Source organism: Eumetopias jubatus, unplaced genomic scaffold, assembly GCF_037043125.1.
Source record: "Eumetopias jubatus isolate StellerSeaLion01/CBP00866 unplaced genomic scaffold, mEumJub1_p1.0 scaffold_11, whole genome shotgun sequence".
In the NCBI taxonomy this organism is placed as follows: domain Eukaryota; kingdom Metazoa; phylum Chordata; class Mammalia; order Carnivora; family Otariidae; genus Eumetopias; species Eumetopias jubatus.
In genome coordinates, this window is record NW_028274817.1 from 127,122,460 (window position 1) to 127,144,572 (window position 22,113).

A 22,113-nucleotide genomic window follows, 5' to 3' on the forward strand; every position below is an offset into this window, starting at 1 on the left:
GTGTGTGTCACAGACTCACAGCTGCGAGGCCTCGCTGCTCCCCACGGAGCGTCCTGGACATTGTGACAGTCTCCCGGCCACCCAGAAGCCTCTCTGCACGGGTCGAGGAGAAAACACGGTGTGTCATTGATTCAGCACAAAGCCAGGATGGTCTGCGCTCACAGCCAGCCGGCTCTGACGTGGGAGAGACAGGAGGGACCTCGCCTTTCCCACGGCCTGTCACGGACCTGGGCTGTCTTCATCACAGGTCCCAGGACACACACCCTGGGGCGCAGAACTGGACACCGGTCCCTCCACTTTTAAAGACATTAGTACACGTCTGAGCGTGCTGTCGTTGCCCGTTTTCTGGAGGGAACGCTGACGTGAGAGGCCTCTCTGTTGCCGCCCTGGAAAGTGTTTTACTTCATTTTCCCCTTTTGATGTGTGGTCACCCTTACAGCAGTGTTTTGTGAGTGATTCCAGATTTCAGCATTCAGGGATTCAAAATAAAAAAAAACAAAAACCCGTAGCCTGCCTCGGGGCATGCAGGGGGGTGTGTCTTTCCTGAAGACGGGAGAACCTTCTCCTTACTCGAGTCCTGAGACGTGAGGACAGAGCAGAGGCTGAGTTGGGGAAACTGAGGTCCCCGCGGTGCTGGTGTGGAAGAATGAGGAGGAGCCGGGATTGAGGCAGGCAGGGAGCGCGGAAGCCGGGTTCTCTCCAGAAGGACCCAGCCCCCGACGTTGGCCCAGGGAGACCCATGTCAGCGCCCTGGCTTCCAGAACCGTTTTGAGAATAAATATCTGCGCTCTGAGGCCCCCACGTGTGATCATCTGTTCCAACGGCCCCAGCACCCTCACGAGCGGGGTCCTGGGGTATCGGACAGGACTGGATGACAGCACCCCGCGAGCCGGCTGTCTGCTGGGATGGCCTCACCCACTCCTCCCACAGGAGCCCCGAGGGCTGAGTGTGGAGCTGATACGAGGTCCCCTGTGCTGTCGGGCCCACACAGTGGACGGGGATGGTGTGAGGTCCCCCAGCCCCCTCCGGGCCGGCTGAGTGGATGGGGGGCACGAGGTCCCGCAGCCCCGTCCGGGCCGGCTGAGCGGATGGGGGCGCAAGGTCCCCCAGCACCGTCCGGGCCGGCTTAGTGGACTGGGGAGTGTGAGGCCCCTCGCAGAACTGTCTGGCCTTCTCAATGGCTGGGGCAGGCGTGAAGTCCTGCAGCACTGTCCCGGTCGGCCCAGTGGCCGGGGCGGGCTGCAGGATGGCCCAGGCGTGGCTGGAGCGTCAGGACACCTGCTGCCTCTGAGAAGGCTGATCAGTCCAGGAGACCCGCCAGGCTTTCTGCTTCACTCAGCTCGGCCCTGGGGGATTTGCTCCTACGGGGTCTCCGAACAGACCCCAGGGGGCCGGGAAGCATCCTGCATAGGCCGCCCCAACCCCCGAGGCCCAGCCCAGTCCACATGCCCCTGGGTGCGTGCCCCACGCTGCCCTGAGCCCCCGAGGCCATGCTCTGCCCGGTCCCTACGCCAGGGGCACACACATCTCCCCAGACCCCCTCTCCGGGCTCTGACCGCTCCACCCCAATTCCTCCCTGTGCAAGAGACACAAGGAAGGGGTGGGCGTGGGTCAGGCCTCTGGTCCCTCACTCTCCTTCTGGCACCCCCCCCCCCACCGCCTGGTATCCCTACCCCGTCCCGAAGGCCCCACCCCAAGGCCTGGAGACTGCAGGGTCCTGACATCCGCTGTGGATGCTTAGCAAAGTGGGGTCTTGCTGAAGAGGTGGCTGGGGGCTCCAGGGGGCCTGCAACAGAGGGTTGGGGGCCTCGGGGGGCCTGGGAGGGAGATTCAGGGGCCTTCTGGGGCCTGGGAGGGAGGGCCACAGGTTTTGGGGGCCACACAGAGAGGGTTTCGAGCTTCTCACTGGGGAGAACAGGTACAAGACCGCCCCCCACCCCGCTCCCCCCGCCAGCACCCAGGCTTCCCCAAGACCCCCTCTGTCTGCAGATGGGCTTCTCCCCTCCCAACTCCGGGGCCCACCGTGTCCAGAGGAGCCAGGGCCTGAGAACAAAGCCACGTACTGGGAGGGAGGCAGTCGCTGGAGGAAGGGGACCCACCCAAACCCCCTCAGTGCGCCCACCACAGATCTGATGTGGGAAGGAGGAAGGACCAAATACAGGCTTGACCCAGAGCCACCATCACGAGATGGTCGTTCACCCAGCCGACCACGCACCCTGCCGGGCGCTGTGAAGAGCTGAACCACGCCGCTTCCTCCTCTGTGGGCTGACCGTCCACACCTTCAGCCACAACGTTGTCGTCCGCCAGGCAGATCCCTGAGAGAGCTCACCCCTCAGATACAAGTCTCATCCTTAAAATTAACTACACAGGGCCAGGGGGACGCCTGGCTGGTCCAGTCTGTGGACCTCGGGGTTGTAGGTTTGAGCCTCACATTGGCTATAGAGTTGACTTAAAAGTAAAATCTTCAGGGCGCCTGGGTGGCTCAGTCATTAAGCGTCTGCCTTCGGCTCAGGTCATGGTCCCAGGGTCCTGGGATCGAGCCCTGCATTGGGCTCCCTGCTCCGCGGGAAGCCTGCTTCTCCCTCTCCCACTCCCCCCGCTTGAGCGCTCTCTCTCTCTCTCTCTCTCTGTCAAAAATAAATAAAATCTTTAAAAAAGTTTTTTTTTAATTAAAAAAAAAGGTAAAATCTAGTGTGGAATCTTTCCTTCATGTCCACACTGAGGAACTTAAAATACCACAGCACTCAAAAGTTGCATCCAGGGGCGCCTGGGTGGCTCAGTCTGTGAAGCATCTGCCTTCGGTTCAGGTCGTGATCTCAGGGTCCTGGGATCGAGCCCCACGTCCGTTTTCCTGCTTAGCGGGGAGTCTGCTTCTCCCTCTGCCTCTGCCCCCCATTCGTGCTCACGCTCTCGCTCTCTCTCAAATAAATAAAATGTTAAAAAAAATTTTCATCCACTGTTTCTGTTTGTTTTTTTTAATATATATATATTTTTTTATTTGACAGAGAGAGACACGGCGAGAGAGGGAACACAAGCAGGGGGAGTGGCAGAGGGAGACGCAGGCTTCCCGCCGAGCAGGGAGCCCGATGTGGGGCTCGATCCCAGGACCCTGAGATCATGACCTGAGCCGAAGGTAGTCGCTTAACGACCGAGCCACCCAGGCGCCCTCATCCACTGTTTTAATTTCCAAAGCAATAAGCTGTGGCCCAGCACGATTTTTGAACAAAGCTCTCTGTGACCTGCAGAACGTGCTCGCTGAACATCACGCTTGTACAGACCCTCCCATGCATTGCCCAGATGTTTTGGTCGCTTGAATGATGAAAACAAAAAGGCACAAACACGTCCGACTTTGTCGATCGTCCTCTGGGATTAAATGATCGCGTGGACCGTTCCTGACGCAAAGACAAGGTACTCGTGGATCAGACATAGAGACGGTGGTCCTTGTGTTACAGTATCATTTTCAAGACTATGTCCTAAGAAGACCTAATGTCTAGTGCTGTTCCATCGTAGGAGGAATATTCCAGAACACGAGATACACAGGAACTCCTGGATCCCATGTCAACGTGGGAAGAAAAATAAGATAGTACAACTGGGATTCCCCTTTGGCCGAGCATTGGAAACCAGCAGCTCCATAACCCTCATATGCAAAAGGAGCGACCTCTGTGACCTTTGGGGTCATGAAGTTGGAACCCTGGGTACCGGGAAGCAGAGCCAAGGCCTCTAACACGATGCCTGGCCGCCCATGGTGGGGGGTGTCTCATCCGGGCCCCCGGGCTTTTGACCCACGGGGGTGGCTGAGGCCAACCACCGAAAGAAGAATTTAATGACTCCTGTCTCCCAAGACAGGGGCGAGTGCCCCCTGAGGCCACGGGGAAAACCCATTTTGGGGCGTGAGGGTTTCCATGGGAAAGGCAAGGTGGGAGAGAGCACTCGGGACAGCTGTCCAGAGTGAGTAGTGGTGGCGGGCTCTGGGTGACAGGCCCCCGCCCCGGAAGACTGGGGTAGCTGGAAATCAGGCGCAGCTCGCCTCTCGGCGCTTCCCAGATACCGTGTGTCTGACCAATGGAAGGCTGGCGGAGGCCGCGGGTGCCATTCTTCCAACAGTGTCCGCTCACTTCATGTCTCTGCATCCCATTCCGGTTGCAGCTTTTCCTTATGAGTCTGTTTGTTGTGGTTGTCTGTGGCCAGTGGTTACGACTCCCTGACAACTCAGACGGTTAGCATTTTTAAGCAATAACACATTTTAATTAAGGCACGTACACACTTTAGGTGCCATACAATTGCACGCTTAATAGACGATAGTGTAAACATAACGGCCATGTGCCCTGGGAAACCAAAAAACTCATTTGACTCGCTTTATTGCGATCTTGCTGGAACCAATCCCGCCCTGTGTCCAAGGAGCACGAGAATCGGTTCAGCCTGTGAGCTCTGGAGCGCACCCGCATCCGTGTGGCGTGTGAGCATTGGAGGACGGGGCGCTGCATTTCCACAGAAGACACATGCTCCCAAGTACGTCGTTTCTGTCTGTGGGAATCAGCTAGCCCTGACAGGGGCGGTCTCACCGTTCACCATTCTGGTCCCCAAACGCCAGAGCATGAGGACACAGAAAAGAAGAAAATACGGTTAACGTCTTTGGCGCTGTGAGAAATGGGTGGTAGATCGACACAGATGGACGGACTCTAAGAAACCGTGGAATGACGAGATGGGAAAAGTGAGAAACGCCCAGTGTGGCCTTGGGAGAAGGGAACAGTGACAGGCGGCCAACACCACAGACCATCGGCTTCATTTTGGAGATGCTTGAAGGCAGCCTCCCAGCGGGGCTGACGTGCCAAGCAGAGGAAGGGGGTGGGAGGAACACAGACTTGCCACTCCAGGGGATGGGTGTGAGGACGGGGATGCCACGGCAGCCCCCGGCGTGGGCATGGAGCTGCCCGTCACACCCGTGTCCCCACACTTCCTCGAAGAGAGCACTACACGAGGCCTCTGGAAGTGGGAGGGAGCATGTGTGCAACACCACTCGCCATCAAACAGCCCCTAACGGTCCTTATGTTACCGTCAGAGAAGCCAAAGTGAAACCAGCCCCATGGGGCCCACGGTCCTCAGGGAAAACACACAGGCCGTGATGCCGTCAGAATTAGAAGTAGGTTTTCCCCGTTTTCGTGGTTTTCTCAGTGGGGTTCCGGTACACCCAGTCCTACCCAACCGACACGATATGATGGGCTTCACGTGGCTCCAGGAAGCTGTCGGGATGTCATCCTGCTGCCCTCAAGGCCCCAGGGGAAGGGACGACCCACGGCAACCACAGCACAGCCGGGGCTGAACCTACAGGAGCAGAGCCCAGGTTTCGGGTCATTCTTCCTCTCAGGATGCAAGCACATACCACCATTGATCATCAGCGTGTTCTGTGATCCACCCCAGCGACGCAGAAGAACTGTGAGGCCAGGTGCCACCAACAGGGCTGCCCTGACGTCAGGGGGAGGCAGGGACCCCGCCCCGGACCCACTCTTCCCGCCCGCACTCCACGTGAGCTGCAGAAGGGACATGGGAGCATCTCAGCAGCTTCTCGTTGAGTCTTATGACGTCGCCCACAAACGTGTCCGCACCGATGAAGTCGCCCGCGATGATGTTGGTGCACCGTGCGCCCGGCCCAGGGCACTGCTCCCGGACCCATGCGCTCAGGTACGGCAGGTTCGGGAGGGTCATCTTCCTGAGGGACTGGGACGGGTGCCCGAGGACATACGCCAGGTTCTCTGTCAGGTTGATGCCCGCCACAAACAGCCCGCCTGAAACAGGAAGGAGAGAGAGGTACCCAGGGCAGCAGACAACCCGCCTCACGCTCCGCCAGCCCACCCCCTTCTCCTCCCACTTCTCATCACCAGAGTTTCAGGTCTCCATGCAGATGACAGTTCCAACGGCAGAGGGAACATACGTGTCAATGTCAGTGCCGTGCTCCTGTCACCCGAGAGTGGGCGGAATCACGTCCCCAGAGACCTCCACGTCCTGACCCTGATGTGGTGGATGGAATAACATCCCCAGAGACGTCCACATCCCGACCCCCACATGGTGGATGGAACAACATCCCCAGAGACATCCATATCCCAACTGCCACGTGGTGGATGGAATCACGTCCCTAGACATGTCCATGTCCCAACCTTGACGTGGTGGACAGAATCACGTTCCCAGGGCACCTGGGTGGCTCAGTTGGTTAAGCGACTGCCTTCGGCTCAGGTCATGATCCTGGAGTCCCGCATCGGGCTCCCTGCTCGGCGGGGAGTCTGCTTCTCCCTCTGACCCTCTTCCCTCTCGTGCTCTCTATCTCTCTCATCCTCTCTCTCTCAAATAAATAAATAAATCTTTAAAAAAAAAAAAAAGAATCACGTCCCCAGAGACGTCCACGTCCCAACCCCCACGTGGTGGACAGAATAATATCTGCAGAGATGTCCACGTCCTGATCTCGGGGAGTTATGAATATGTAACCCTACATGGCAACAGTGACTTTGTGGATTGATCAAGCTAAGGGTGTTGAGGTAGAAGTAGTGCTGGTGCCCCCGTGGCCTCTGTCATCACACGGGTCCATAAGAAGAGGGAGGCAGGAGGCAGATTTGAGCACAGATGAGGAACATACAGTGTTGACAGTGGAATCAGGAGGAACAAAGATGGGGGCCACAAGACGTGGCACCTCCAGAAGCTGGGAATGGAAGGAAACCCACTTCTGCGCCGGAGCCTACAGAAGGCACCAGCCTTGCCGACACCATGATGTTAGTTCTGAGACACCCATCTTGGAACTTCCACCCTCCGATCCGTAAGAAAATACATGTGTGCTGTTTTTGGCTGCAGGGTGTGTGCTATTTGTCACAGCAGCAAATGGAGACCGATACATAGCACGTGTCGGCCAGTGGATTTCTGGCGGGGCGTCCAGAATCCTCGGAAAGGTAGGCGCCTGGCCACGTCACAGATCTGCTGATGCAGAATCTCGGGGTGGGGGGGCGGTGCTTGGCAGCCTGTGTTAGGAAGCCGGCAGGCGACGTTCTGAGCACCCGGCACTGGCTTGCTAACCTGACCCACAACAAAACAGCAACGGTCACAGAAGGTGGGTGTTTCTGCAAGCAGTCTTCCCTCTAACGCCCAGAATCCAAGCTCATCAACCAGAGAAACACAAGAGAGCGAGATACTACACCACCAACAACTTGCTCCTCCGGTGGCCTCAGGTGGTCTCGGGGCCGGGCCTTATGCCCTTCCCTTAGGACACAATGCTCATGGCTTCGGGAACGCTGCTTTGTGAGCATGCAGAGGCCTGAGAATTCGAGCAACATGTGTGCTTGGAGCCACGCGAATGCCCAGAGTCACACGAGTGCTGGTGCCACGTGAGTCCTTGGAGCCATGCGAGCCCTCAGAGCCATGTGAAAGTTGGAGCCACATACGTGCTGGAGCCACAGGGGCAGATGGAGCCACATACATGCTTGGAGCCACATGAGCACCAGAAGCATGGGAGGTCCACAGAGGGCCTCAAGCGAGGGGAACCCACTCACATCTGTGTGGGGAGGCTTCCTCCAGCGTAGCTTCCCATCCCCAGAGGAAAAGACAACTGGGGTTCTCAGCAGCAGTTGCACATGACACCCTCCACCCTGCTGCCCCCCACTGGCTACTTTTCTTAAACATGGAGGTGAAATTCACATGCTGGAAACAGAATGATTCAGCAGCGTGTGGCACATTCACGTGGTTGGGCAACCACCACCTCTGGTTCCAGAACATTCTCATCCCCCCCCCAAAGGAGGCCCCATCCCCATGAGGTCTCATTGTTTCTGCCCCCCACACACCCGATGTGGCCGTGGTGTCTGCTTCTCTTACTGAGCACCACGTGTCCATGGTCCATCCACACTGCACCGTGTGTCCTCTCCATGGACAGACCATATTCTGTTGTGCAGATGGGCCTTCAGTGTATTTGTGCATCGACCACGAACGCCGGGTTGTTTCCACCCGGAGCAGTTTTCAAACAAACACCGTGGGCCTACCACAAAGTGGGAGCCCAGGCTCAGCCAGGTTTGGAGCTAGAACTGCACCCCACCAATTGCACCCCTGTGCTGTTTCAACCACACGGACATGCTCCACAGCATGCACCACAGCTGCGCCCCATGCAGGAGTCTGTAACAACAGACCACGGAACCCACAAAGAAGCCGGAGGTCAGTGCAGCATCCAGGCTGAAAACCCAGCTGCCTTCCGTGGAAAAGCACACGGAACCGGCTGCCAGAAGCACGTGGCAAAGCTTGGCACACTTACCGCCTCCTCGAGTCTCTGTGCAGTGACGGCTCTGTCAGTTTCAAACATGGTCATCGATGGTGTTGACTCAGGGAACCTCTACCGGCCGTGCCAAGTGGGACACACGACCACGCTGCATCACCAGCTACTGATGCACAGCATGACACAGAACAACAGGGCCTGGAGGCCCAAAGTGTCTCCTGGCACAACCACATACCCTTGACCACGGACAGGAAACAGTAAAGCCATGGACTCCACAATCAAGAAAAGGTCACTTTCTTGAAGCCAGTGGGTGCCACAAAGCCAAGATGCCCCTGCCACAGCAGTAAACTGGGGGTTATCTGCAGCACATTTGCCAGGAGAAGTACCACAAAGCCCTCAGACCACGGGGGTCCCAATGGAAATACGTGGGACTGTGAGCATTCCCACTAGAAGGGGTCCACGTGAGCATGTGAGTCCCACACTGGCCCTCTCTGAGCTGGAGACAAGGCAAGCCCTTGGGCCAGCTGCCCGACAGGGCATGGTGGACCGAGTGTGCATGGGATGAATGCCCAGTGGCACGGCCGGCGTGCCAAGCCAGCAGCCCAGGAGGGGTCCACGCAGATAAGCCCTGTCACCTCTGTGAGGTGGATTCCACACAGCCATTGTACGAAGGAAGCCCCAAACCAAAGTAAGACGTGAAACTTGACAGAGAAAGAGGGACAGGGACGCAGTCACAGAGATGGACGGACAGAGGTGGACGCAGAGAGAGACAATGTGCAGCACCGGGTAGTGGGCATTACTCACTCCTCACCCCTAAACGAAAACAACCACATCCCCACTGCACAGGGCGGCCAGACGGTCAACAAGCCCGTGCTTAGCAAGTGCCAGCTACACAGACATTCAGTGGCCGCCAGCAACTGTTTCAGCTCTTCTGCAGTAAACCGTGCACAGTGCGTCTGTGGGAGCACGCTGCACACAACACGTAGCTCACACTCCTGTGCAGGATGGCACAACCACCCCTGCAGAGCAGAGCCTGGGGCAGGGTGTGTACTCAACTACACGCACCTCGGAATCGATGCCACGTGTGTGTACACGTAGGTCCACACACAGATGTCACGTGGATATGTGTGCGTACAACTCTATGTGTATATGCACCTATCTACATGGGCATATATGCACACGTACACAGGTTTGCACACCCATACGCATGTTTGTACACGTTATGCTCTTAGCTACATGCGTGTGTGCACGTGTACACACGTGTTTGCACACCCATACACGTGTTTATACGTGTTGTAAACTTGTGTACACCCATGTGCATATAGGCACACACACGTGTGTGCACACCCATGTGCATGTTTATACATGTTATGCACACAGACACAAGATAAACGACTTCTAAAGTTCTTTCCTGAAAGCCGGAAGCAGACCTGTGAGTGACAGCATGCGTGGGACCTGGCTGCAGGGTGGCATCACCTATATGGACAGGCCTTGCTCACCTGGGCGGCCGCAGCCCTTCATGCGCTCCAGGTACTGGATGAGCTCCTGGGCTTTCACCTGGTCCCCCCACCAGTAGGGGATCCCAGGCCACAGCTCCCCATGCCGGCTCACAACGCTTTCCTCCTCGTAGGACAGAATGACCTGTTGCCCGCGTGACCACAACTCGTTCAGTGTCGGCAACTCCTGGAGCGGGAGGGGGATGGCGGTGACTGACAGAGGACTATGGGGGTGTCTGAGAGAGACAGTGGCGGTGGAGGATCGGGGTGTCTGAGACACACAGATGGTGGAGGATCAGGGTGTCTGAGAGACGGTGATGGTGGAGGATTGGGGTGTCTGAGAAACACAGTGATGGTAGAGGACTGGGGTGTCTGAGACAGATAGTAGTGGTGGAGGATCAGGGTGTCTGAGATGGTGATGGTGGAGGATCGGGGTGTCTGACAGACACAGGTGGTGGAGGATCGGGGTGTCTGACAGACACAGATGATGGAGAATCAGGGTGTCTGAGATGGTGATGGTGGAGGATCGGGGTGTCTGAGAGACGGTGATGGTGGAGAATCGGGGTGTCTGAGAGACACAGGTGGTGGAGGATCGGGGTGTCTGAGAGACAGTGGTGGTGGTGAATAGGGGTATCTGAGAGATGCAGTGATGTAGTGTTATAGGGGGTGTCTATAGAGGGAATATGACAGAGGGCAGGGCTGCATCCAGAACTGCACTGTGGCCTCTGGGTTCTTAGGGGAACAGGGTACTAGTTTTATTCTCAGCACCCTGAGCCCACACTGACTCGCTGAGACAACTCGAATAGTGATGGGCACAAGGAAGGTCACCTTTTTAAAGTTTTATTTATTTGAGAGAGAGAAAGAGAGAGAGCACGAGCAGGGGGAGGGGCAGAGGGAGAGGGAGAAGCAGGCTCCCCGCTGAGCAGGGAGCCCGATGCGGGACTCGATCCCAGGACCCTGGAATCATGACCTGAGCCGAAGGCAGACGCTTAACGACTGAGCCGCCCAGGTGCCCCAGAAGGTCACCTTTTACTACATTACACCCTGTTGAAGGACCTGTGCTTTTGTCCCCTGAGGCTGAACATCCAACCTCCCACCCTCTCCTGTCTCTCCTCTGACGTCCCCATGGGAGACTCAGACTGGCAGTGTATCCCCAGGGCAACCGCTCCCGCCACCATCACCCCAGGATCCCTGAGCACCTGGGCGCCCTGGTTCACAGCAGCCCCGTGGTCTGTGTTTTGGCCCCAAACCATGAGGGACCACAGTGCTTTCTCCTGGCTTACGACGTAATTGGACAAACGCCAGACAAAGTGATGTAAAATGGACCCAAAATGGACATGGAGTTAATGTCTCAGGTTCCTGGAGACTAAGGGAGGCCTCTTTCCCCACCGGCCAATGGAAAAAATTATCTAGATAATAAAGCACAAGGACGGCTGGGTGGCTCAGTCGGTGAAGCGTCTGCCTACAGCTCAGGTCATGATCCCGGGGTCCTGGGATTGAGCTCCGGGTCAGGCTCCCTGCTCGGTGGGGTGTTTGCTTCTCCCTCTCCCTCTGCTGCTCCCCCTGCTTGTGTTCCTTCTTTCTCAAATAAATAAATAAAACCTTTAGAAAAAAAAGACGATAATAAAGCACAGGTTGTGTTGTGAGCTCAACTGTGTCCCCTCGAAAATCACACATTGAAGTCCTCACCCTAATACCCCATAACATGACTATTTGGAGGTGGGGTCTTTAAAGAGATAATGTAGGTAAAATGAGGTCACAAGGGTGGGCTCCGATCCCATAGGACTGGGGTCCTTATAAAAAGAGGGGATGAGAACACAGACACCCACAGAGGGATGGCCACATGAGGACACGGGGAGAAGACAGGATCTGCCTCAGGAAGGACCCGCCTCGGCCCCACCTGCGTCGGACTGACAGCCTCAGCCCTGCCTGGATCTCACACTCCCAGCCTCAGCCCTGCCTGGATCTCACATTCCCAGGTTTGGTCCTACCTGGATCTCACACTCCCAGCCTCAGCCCCGCCTGGATCTCACACTCCCAGCCTCAGCCCTGCCTGGATCTCACACTCCCAGCCTCAGCCCCGCCTGGATCTCACACTCCCAGCCTCAGCCCCGCCTGGATCTCACACTCCCAGCATCAGCCCTGCCTGGATCTCACACTCCCAGCCTCAGCCCTGCCTGGATCTCACATTCCCAGGTTTGGTCCTACCTGGATCTCGGACTGACAGCCTCAGCCCTGCCTGGATCTCACACTCCCAGCCTCAGCCCTACCTGGATCTCACACTCCTAGCCACAGGCCTGCCTGGATCTCAGACTCCCAGCCTCAGCCCCGCCTGGATCTCACACTCCCAGCCTCAGCCCTGCCTAGATCTCAGACCTCCAGCCTCTAGGACTGGGAGAGAATACATCTCTGTAGTTCTGAGGCTGCCCCATGGTGGACTGTGTGACAGTGGCCCTGGGGCACACCCAGAGAATGCTCAGGGTATCGAAACATGGTGGCAATTTCTAAACAGGCACTAAGTGTGACCCAAGGTGCTAGAGAAGCAGCCCTCCTCTGTCCGGGCAGCGCATGTGCCGCACCAGGCTGCACTTGCGGGGTCTCTCTGCTTTCGGGGCATCAAGAGGACCACACGAGTAGCCTCACCCAGCACCAGGATTCTGTCAGAATCATGCACCAGAACCAAGCAGCAGGTAAGTCTACCATCCACATCCTGCCCCACCAGCCCTGCCAAAGGGGCCCTTCTCACCCCTCGGGGACACAGCATGTCCCCAAAGATGTTCCGGATGCAGGCAACCAGGTACTCATGCAGGTCCTCCGTCATGCCCTCAAAGTTCCTGCACGCCAGGATGACAACCTCCCGGGGGTGGTTCTCCAGCCACTCTGAGATCTCCGTGAGCGTGTCCTGCGCAGGGGAGAGAGGAGCTCCTGCAGACAGTCCCCAGAGAGGCCAGGAAGGTGGGGGACGCTCCCGCAGGTTGAAGGGGCTTTTCCAAACAACACTCACTGGACAAACGGGCCAGGTCCCGCACAAACAGATACATGCAGCAGGCGGCAGCCATCTCAAACGCAGCCTCGCCAAAGCAACAGCTAGGCTGTCAGCCATTGCTCAGGGGGCAGAAGCACATGCCTGGATGTGCTTGTACATGCGTGTGTGTGACCGCGTGTGTGCATGCTCACTCCAGAGGGCACCGCGGGTGCCGAGGTGTGAAGTCTGAAGTGCCAGGGAGCACACCAAGGCCAGCCAGTGGCATGTGGAGTGAGATCCCGGGGATGGTGTCTTCTTGGCCACACACACACCCTGGAGGGCTGGGGGGGGGGGGGGCAGGGTGCCCAGAGCAGGTGTGAAGCATGACGGTGATGTGTCACATTCACACTTTGGAAGCCGTCATGTAGCGGCTGGGGAGACTGAAGACACCCCAACCAAAGGCGGGAAGACAAGGCGCCCCTTTTGCAAACTCCAGGAGACACTAGAGGAGTCAGGGGTCAGGGTGCAAGCTCAGAAATGCACTCTGGTCACGAGTTCTGAAGGCCGGCCTTCTCCTGTGTGCAGTGCATGTGGGTGGAGGCCTCCCCGCTGAGCCATGCACCCCCTGTGCCCCCGTACCTCCACCAGCGCAGTGGTGTATACCATGTGCACAAAGTGTAGATTCTTCTCAGTGCCGACAAGCATGTGTGCGATCCGCAGGTCCAGGTACCGCACCCCCGCATCCAGCTGCTTGGTGACGTCCAGCACCTGCGGACAGAGGTCAGGCGTCCCTGCGGGGCACCGCGCGGCCCCCACCTCGGTGCACTGCCACCATCCCGGGCTTGGAGTTGGGCTGGAGCTGCCAAGCTGGGGGCCACATTGTTTGATGTGCAACCAGTAGGTATTGGTTCCCGCTGGGGCTCGGGAAGCCACGTGAGCCGAGCGTTTGAGAACACGCTTTCCTGGAGACGCTGGCCACGGAGAGCCGCAGAGGGAGGCTGGGGAGGCCCCGTCCTGCAGGAAATGCCCCCTGGGCCCTGACACTGGCCACCGAGAGCCACACAGGGAGGCTGGGGAGGCCCCGTCCTGCAGGAAATGCCCCCTCGGCCATGACACTGGCCACGGAGAGCCACACAGGGTCCTGCTTCCCCCACTTCCCAGGCAGTCACCAGGAAGGAACCCTGTCTGGGTCTCAACAGCACTGGGCCAGGCTCCAGGAAGCCCCACCTGGACCCTCAGGGGGCAGGAGGCACCGTGGGGGGGGGTCAGCTACAGTGGGCACCGTCCCCACCCCACTAACAGCACCAGGAAGAAAGGTCACAGAGGGTCAAGGGAAGAAAAGGCTGTCCCCTTCCACACAACGTCATAATGGAAAAAGCATGAATTTCCATGGAAATACTTTTTACACCCTGGGTCCTCTTGCGGGGAGCTTGCGTTCCTCCTGCTAGTCTCCCTGCTGACAGATTAGGAAACTGAGGTTGTGAGGCTCCGTAGAGGCCCACCATGTGCACGGCGTGGGGTCCCCACACCCCAGCCCCAGGCCGCCTCCATGCACAACCGCCTGGGAGGGACCTTGGTGCTCTTGGTGGGGCCTTGGCCAGAGACCCCGAGTTCTCAAGAGGCCCAGAGTCTGGGGAAGGGAATTCTGCCAGTGACTCCCAGGGGACGGGCGGACCCTCCTGCGGCGACCCCCAGTCGGCCCAGGCCGCTGTGCACAGGCTTGTGGTCCCGCTGCCCTTGGTGGACGTTCTGGATGGAGGGAAGAGACCATTGTGTCCCCTAAAACATCCCTTCAGACACTTGTGCTGTATTTTTAGACAGTAAAATAGGTGCTCATTGTTTTAATATTTGGAAAACAGCAGAATCCAGAGAGGCTGACAATGGACCCACGCTCTCACTGCCCAGGGCTTATCTCTGCCAGATCTGGGGATGCAAACCCCGCGCCCCCACCCGGGCAGAGAGGTCCCTGACCAGCAGGATGGGAGATCTGGGGATACAAACTTACAGCCCCCCAACCCCGGCAGAGAGGTCCCTGACCAGCAGGATGCGTTCCTCCCTGTTTGCCCCTCAGTGTGTGTGCTGCAAAATTTAATTTCAATTATGCCCCCTCCCCCGTCCAGTCTTCCCCAGAATCCTCAGCAGCTTCTGACATTGTACATTCTGGAGAAAATGACCCAGTGTATGCACCATTTCCCAGTGTGGGGACGCACCGTGATGGGGTTCCACTGACCCCTGTGTCTGGTACTGGTGTGCAGGCGTGGCTGGTTATTTCCTGCACGGGATTCCCTGAAGGATCTAGCCCTTTCAGCAGCGTCCAACACACACCCCACACACACACCATAGACCTCATGGGACACACCATAATGGTGTCCCAGCACCACGGGGCCCCAGGACCCCAGCACTGCAGGACCCCACCACCGCGGGACCCCAGGACCCCAGCACCATGGGACCCCAGCACCACGGGGCCCCAGGACCCTAGCACCACGGGGCCCCAGGACCCCAGCACCACGGGACCCTAGCACCACGGGGACCCCACCACCGGGGGACCCCAGCACCCAGGGACCCCACCACCACGGGACCCCAGGACCCCAGCACCATGGGACCCCAGCGCCGCGGGACCCCAGCACCATGGGACCCCTGCACCCGGGGACCCCACCACCGCGGGACCCCAGGACCCCAGCACCATGCGGCCCCAGCACCGCAGGACCCCAGGACCCCAGCACCACGGGACCCCAGCACCGCGGGACCCCAGCACCACAGGACCCCAGCACCCGGGGACCCCACCACCGTGGGACCCCAGGACCCCAGCACCACGGGACCCCAGCACCGGGGACCCCAGCACCGCAGCATCTCTAGGGCCACAATGAACCCACCTACCCTTCCCACAGGGCTCTGGGGTGACTCCCAACAGGCACCTCACGTCAGGAATGTGGTTTCTCCGCATTCCAGACCTGCAGGTCCTGTAGGATTAACGTCCTGATGGAAATTCCTGGAGCCTAGCAATTACAAAGGTCAGAGCCCTGGGGGGTGTTGGCCTCCACTGGGGGAGAGACTCCAGAGCACGAGAGCCTGCAACCCAAAAACAGACTCCTGAGCCCTCCCCCAGGCTGAAGTGAGAGATGGGCTGCTCCCCAGGTGACCCCCACGTTGCCGCCCCCAGCTGGGCCCCAGCTGGCACCCCTCCCCCGCTTACTGCCTCAGGCTGTGCAGGTGTCAACCCTACAGCCAGGTGCACGCCCCCGGGAGGAGACCCCGGGTCCCCCTGAGCTTCCTCTGCACGCCCACCCCCCCAGGAGGACGCCCCGGGTCACTCTGACCCGCCTCTACACACCAGGCACCACCACCCCACCCGGTCCCGGGTGAGGACTCCCCAGGTCACCCCAGCTCCTCTCTACGCCACGCCCCATCCTGTGAGGACCGCTGTTCCGGGGAGACAAGCACTGGGCAGGGAGGATGGAGCAAACCCGAATAGAGAGAACAGGTTCTGTGCTGTCCTGCACCTGAGGGACAGAACCACAGACTCCCTGCGCATTCCCTGCACACCTCTCCCTGCACACCCCCCTCTGCCTTTCCCTACACACACCCCCTCCCTGCACAACCCTGCACACACCCCTCCCTGCCTTTCCCTGCACACACCCCCTTCCTGCATTTCCCTGCACACACCCCTCCCTGCATTTCCCTGAACACACCCCTCCCTGCCTTTCCCTGCACACACCTCCTCCCTGCACAACCCTGCACACACCCCCTCCCTACATTTCCCTGCACACACCTCTCCCTGCACACACCCCTCCCTGCCTTTTCCTGCACACACCCCCTCCCTGCCTTTCCATGCACACACCCCTCACTTCCTTTCCCTGCACACACCCCCTCCTTGCCTTTCCCTGCACACCCCCCCCCGCCTTTCCTTGCGTATTGCCTGCAGACCCCGGTCACTGCGGTTCTCTCTCATCTTTTTCACAGGCGTGTAAATCTCCAAACAGACGTCTGGACTGTTGCACAGCTCGGGGTGTTTTCCCAGGACTGACAGGCTCTTAAATGTAACCTGGAGGCTGAAGACGCTGGCCTCCCGCCCCATCAGCCTCCAAACAGCAGAGCCCCTCGTCTTCACGACTGGGCAGGGGGCAGTCGTGTATGTCCGCTGGGTTGGTCTGGGGTCTGTTTTCCATTCCACTCCCCGACACACAGGGATCAGGGCGCCTCCCCAGCCGGATGATGCTGGTCACCCCCGCTGCTGACCCGTACCTGGGTGGTGGACCACCTGAGCACCACGGGGCGGGTGACACATGGCAGGACCTTGCCCAGAAGCTGCAGCAGCCAGGACTGGGTCTGGGAGATGGGCGATTTCTTGTTCAAGCAGTAGGTCATGGTGTCGTGGCTTCCTGCAAGCAAACGCGGGGGACAATTTTCCGGGAGCCTCTTCCTGCACCGCGTGCTCTGAGCTCACGTGGAGAACAGGCGTGGGTCGTCGCCCAAAACGCACAACCACCCGGAACCTGCCGCCGCCGGCGGAGTGCATAGAGAGTCATCAGGACCGGGGGGCCCTAAATCCCATGACAGGTGTCCTTATGGGGACAGAAGAGGAGACACAGACACAGAGGAGAAGCCACGTGACCCCAGGTATGTCTCTGGTGGGGAAAACTAGAGGTCACTGTGGGGACGGCCCTGTGCAAAGTGCACCCTCACCCCACACAACCCGGGACATGCTCCTGAACTGGGCGAGGCACCCCCAGATGCATCCACACCGAAAAACTTTAAGGTTTCCCAGAAACCTCTGAAAAGAAGAGTAAGAAAGGGGGACTTTTACTCTGAGGGGCTAATGCACACGTGTTGTATATGGACGTGCCATATACATAAATAAACCTGCCATGTCAGTCAGACTCACGCTGTTGCAGAATCCACTCATCAACAGATCGCAATACTGAGTTCAGAGATGGACACCATTCTACCAATTTCAGGTACTCTAAAGAAGCATCCCAGTCAGGGGCCAAAAGGGTCCTCCCGGCACGCGGCTAACAGTGGAAATCAGGTGAGATTCCTGTGTCCTATGTCCCGTCCAGTCCAGTGTACCCTAGACTGTTGACAGATTTTCACGCACGATGAAACCGTACCGTTCTGTTGGAACATATGGGTATGTCCCTCTGAGCATGATCCCCAATGCAAAAGCTATGAACGAAACGACAGACAGATCTGACCCCATAAAGAAAAATTCACTTTTCCTTGGGGCGCCCACATGGCTCAGTCGGTTGAGTGTCCGACTCTTGAATGTGGCTCAGGTCATGATCTTGGGGTCGTGGGATCGAGCCCCGCAGGGGGCTCCACACTCAGCAGAGTCCGCTTGGGGATTCTCTCTCTCTCTCTCCCTCTGTCCCTCCCCTCACTCTGACCCTCTTTTTCTCTCCAAAATAAATTAATACTTTTTTAAAAAATTGACTTTTCCTTTACGTAGAAACTTAAAAGTTACAAATAACACAGTATGAGATGCTGTGGGATGTCCCTGTGCTCAGCTAACATCCTAAAGATGTCCCCAAGACACGCTTGTCTGAATGCCCACGTGGTGGGCAGAACGTGACCCTCCAAGATCCCCCCCCAAATCCCCTGGGACCTGTGCAGGTGTCATCCCATGCGGCAGAAGGGAATTTGCAGGTCAGTTATGGGTGTCGTGACGGGAGATTTTCTTGGATGATCTGGTGGCCTGACCCAGCCTCGAGGGACCTTAAGAGGGAGACGGGGTCAGACTCAGGGAGGTGGGTAGAAGGCATGTTGCGGGCTTCAACGTGGAGGAAGGGGCCCCTTGAAGCTGGACACAGCAGAGAAACAGATTCTCCTGGGAACCTCCAGAGGAGCTGGCCTGGGGCGCCTGGGGGGCTGAGTCGTTGGGCATCTTTCTTTTTTTAAAGATTTTATTTATTTGACAGAGACACAGTGAAGAGAGGGAACACAAGCAGGGGGAGTGGGAGAGGGAGAAGCAGGCTTCCCGCCGAGCAGCGAGCACGACGCGGGACTCGATCCCAGGACCCTGGGATCATGACCTGAGCCGAAGGCAGACGCTTTTTTTTTTTTTTAAGATTTTATTTATTTATTTGACAGAGAGAGAGATAGAGAGAGCAGGAACACAAGCAGGGGGAGTGGGAGAGGGAGAAGCAGGCTCCCCGCAGAGCAGGAGTCTGGCGTGGGGCTCGATTCCAGGACCCTGGGATCATGACCTGAGCCGAAGGCAGACGCTTAACGACTGAGCTACCCAGGCGCCCCGAAGGCAGACGCTTAATGACTGAGCCACCCAGGCGCCCCAATCAATAAAAAAAAAAAAAAAAAAAGGAGCTAGCCGTACAGGCACTTAGAGGTCAGACCTGTGGAGATTTCTGGGCCCCAGACCTGTGAGATGCCCCCTGTGTGTGGTATGGAGCCACAGGTTGTGGTCCTTCGTTAAAGGAGCCCCAGGACACTCTCACAGCCACCCAGATGGTGGTGACTTCGGGACCAGGGGCTCCTTCCCCACTGGTGCTGAGGTGTCCCCGACCACACCAGCTGCGTCCCTCCCCACATCTGCCGTCTAAGGGAGCTACTTGCCCACACCCTCTGCAGAGGCCACCTGCATCCAAGGGGCATGGAGGGGATGGAGGCCCCGGGACGGGCATACCTCTGTGTCCCTCCTCACTTCCCAGAACGACTCCCTGCTGATCCCCAGGACGCCCACCGGAAAACCGCATCCCGACTGCACACAGAGTACTTAGGGACCCACAGAAAACATGCCCCCCCCCACAGGAAGACAGCCCCCGGGGGGAAGGGGAAACCCTAGGGACTCAGGTCACCAGGGAGTATGTGCAGGGACGTTATCTCTCCTTGAGCATGCTGGTGAGGCCAGGGGCGGAGAGGGGCTGCAGGGGCCCCTCCAGTGGGAGAGACTCAGCACGGTAGCCTCAGAGAGTCCAGGACTCAGTCGAAAGAGCGATGGTGGGCGAGCAAGGCACACACCCTGCAGGTTCCTGGCGAAGCTGCCCACGGTGGGGACTGATGGTCGCCACACACGGGACAGTCTCCGTGACATATGCTCCCATACAAATGTCAGCAGAGTGCACACGGTCAGTACAACACGAGGCTCCGTATTTGCCCGTGTAGGAAATGCGGACGATACTATGTTGAGTAAAAAGGCAGATGGAAAATTGTACGGTTCGATCTCGTTCTCTGTTTATAGTATCTATCTTTATAGATATATAGATATATAGATATAAAAATGGATCATCCCCATATATAAATGGACCCGTATGCTACATATATTAAAATATATAATTTTAAAATACAGGTAAATATATGTCAATAGAGGATTTAAATTTTTTTTTAACTTACCTAGATGTTCACATTTTTCTGCAATCATTATCTATTGGGTATATGAGTTTTCTGTGGCTCCTTCAACAAAGTACCACAAACTGGGAGGCTTCAAAGAACAGAAATTAATTGTATCCCAGCTCTGGAGGCCGGAAGTCTAAGATCCAGGCGGGGCAGGACCACTGAGATCCAGGCGGGGCAGGGCCGCTGAGATCCAGGCGGGGCAGGGCAAGCTCCCTCCAGAGGCTCCAGGGGAGGGTCCTCCCTGCCTCTTCCAGCTCCTGGGGCTCCAGGCAACCCTGGGCTCATGGCCGCGTCCCTCCCGTCTCTGCCTCCGTCCTCACGTGGCTTCTCCTCTGTGTCCGTGTCTCCTCTTCCGTCTCTTGTAAGGACACTTGTCCTTGGATTTAGGGCCACCCTGATCCAGGATGAGCTCATCTCAGATCCTTCACTTTACATCTGCAAAGACCCTATTTCCACAAAATGCCCCCTTCCAAGGCTCGTGGGTGGAGGGGGACATGAATTTGGGGGGCACTGGCCAGTGCCTACACCTGGGTTTGTGCTGTTGCCCCTCAGGCCCAAGAGGGACACAGCCTGATCCCAGAGTTGCAGGGGCCCAGACGGAACCCAGCAGGCCTGACTCAGGGCTGCCAGGTCATTGGATCAGAGTCCCCAAAGTGTTGAGTGTGATCTCCTTATGGGGCAGACCCACTTTGGACTCTACAGGCTCCAAGCACAGAGGACACTCAGCACACGGGTGATGGGGAGTGATGAATACAGCCATGAGAAGACAGCGGGTTCCCTACATGGAGGGACAGACTAGCAGGGGAGCTTCACCCCGAATCCCTATGCTGTCACGAAGCCACACTCCCCTGGGGTGTGCATATGCCTGCCGGGCTGCATTAGAGTAAAGGAGACGGAAAAGGGAAAACACTCATGTGGTGCATGTGTGTACACATGTGTGCATGTGTGCCTTATTGTGTGCATTGTGTGTACACGTGTGTGCATGTGTGTGCGTGCGTGCCTGCCTGTACTGTATGCATGCATTATGTGTGCGCGCTTGTGTGCATGCATGTGTGTCCGTGCACACATCTGTACCTGTATTGTGTATGTGTGTGTACGTCCCCTGTATTGTGTGCATGAGCATGCATGCATCTGTACCTGTACTGTGTGTGTACATCCCCTGTATTGTGTGCATGAGCATGCATGCATCTGTACCTGTATTGTGTGTGTGTACGTGTCCTGTATTGTGTGCATGTGTGTGTGCATGCGTGCCTGTATTGTGTGCATGAGCATGCATGCATCTGTACCTGATTGTGTGCATGCGTTGCATGTGCACGCATGTCTGCCTATATTGTGTGTATCCATGTATGTGCTTCGTGCAGTTTCCCCACACCTGAGACCCATGGCATGCCAGCAGCACCCCAGCAAGGATGGATAGAGAGGCCCTCACCTGGGATGGAGAGGTGGTGGAGGGGCACATCCCAGAGCAGGGGGCACAGCGCTGACATCCAGTCTGTATTTGTGGTGCATGGCAGGCTCTGGAAGCTGCCACAAGTGCTCACCTGTCCGCCCATCGGAGGTCACCCTGTGAGAGCTGAGGAAGGAAATGAAGTTTTGCAGAGGTCAACCAAGGGGGTTGCTTTCCCAGGGGTGGGGGGCAGTGGCTGCCGTGCATACCCTGCCTCCAGGGGACCCCCCTGCTTGGTCATGCGCTAATCTCCCCACTGCACCTCCGGACAGTGGGAAGGGGCTCACGTGCCAGCCTGCAGAGTCTACGGGTACAGGGTTTCCATCCTGGGGGTGCCGGCGTCTTGAGGGCCCAGGTGAGCACCCCCTCCCCCTGTCTCCCTCTACCCCTGTTGGGGTAGGGCTCTGGTGCAAGGAATCCGAGAAAGGTTCCTGCCGAAGCCCGCGCACTCCCTTACGAGCACCAGGGCGATGCCCGGGGCTAGGGGATGGTAGGGGGGTCTCATGGGTCCTTAGCCTACGGCCAGCGCCACTGCCTTCCAAGCATCTGTCAGCTATGTGTCCCACGCACACTCTCACAATAAGCAGACCGGTGGGCGTGTGTCACCAAGTGCACGGGG

The 22,113-nt window shown here is 57.7% G+C and overlaps 1 protein-coding gene across 1 annotated transcript; it reads right to left on the minus strand.

Moving 5' to 3' along the window:
- Window positions 1–123: 123 nt before the first annotated feature.
- On the minus strand, window positions 124–21,600 carry PLCXD1 (phosphatidylinositol specific phospholipase C X domain containing 1). The gene is made up of 9 exons (XM_088028590.1): window positions 21,477–21,600; window positions 16,943–17,079; window positions 13,340–13,468; window positions 12,482–12,637; window positions 9,739–9,922; window positions 5,500–5,783; window positions 4,867–4,983; window positions 916–1,239; window positions 124–174 (listed from the first exon to the last, which is right to left on the minus strand). Exons 1-9 carry the CDS (start codon window positions 21,598–21,600, stop codon window positions 124–126), a joined length of 1,506 nt encoding a protein of 501 aa, XP_087884716.1.
- Window positions 21,601–22,113: the final 513 nt, after the last annotated feature.

Bases quoted from the DNA above. Each gene is read 5' to 3' on its own strand.
- PLCXD1 (XM_088028590.1), bottom strand. From the start codon at position 21,600: ATGGGCGGACAGGTGAGCACTTGTGGCAGCTTCCAGAGCCTGCCATGC. The intron at 9,923-12,481 runs GTGAGAAGGGCC...CTCCCGCTCCAG, and splicing joins ACATGCTGTGTCCCCGAGGG to GAGTTGCCGACACTGAACGA. The intron at 175-915 runs GTGAGGCCATCC...CTCCCACGTCAG, and splicing joins GGCTCCTGTGGGAGGAGTGG to AGCCGGCTGGCTGTGAGCGC.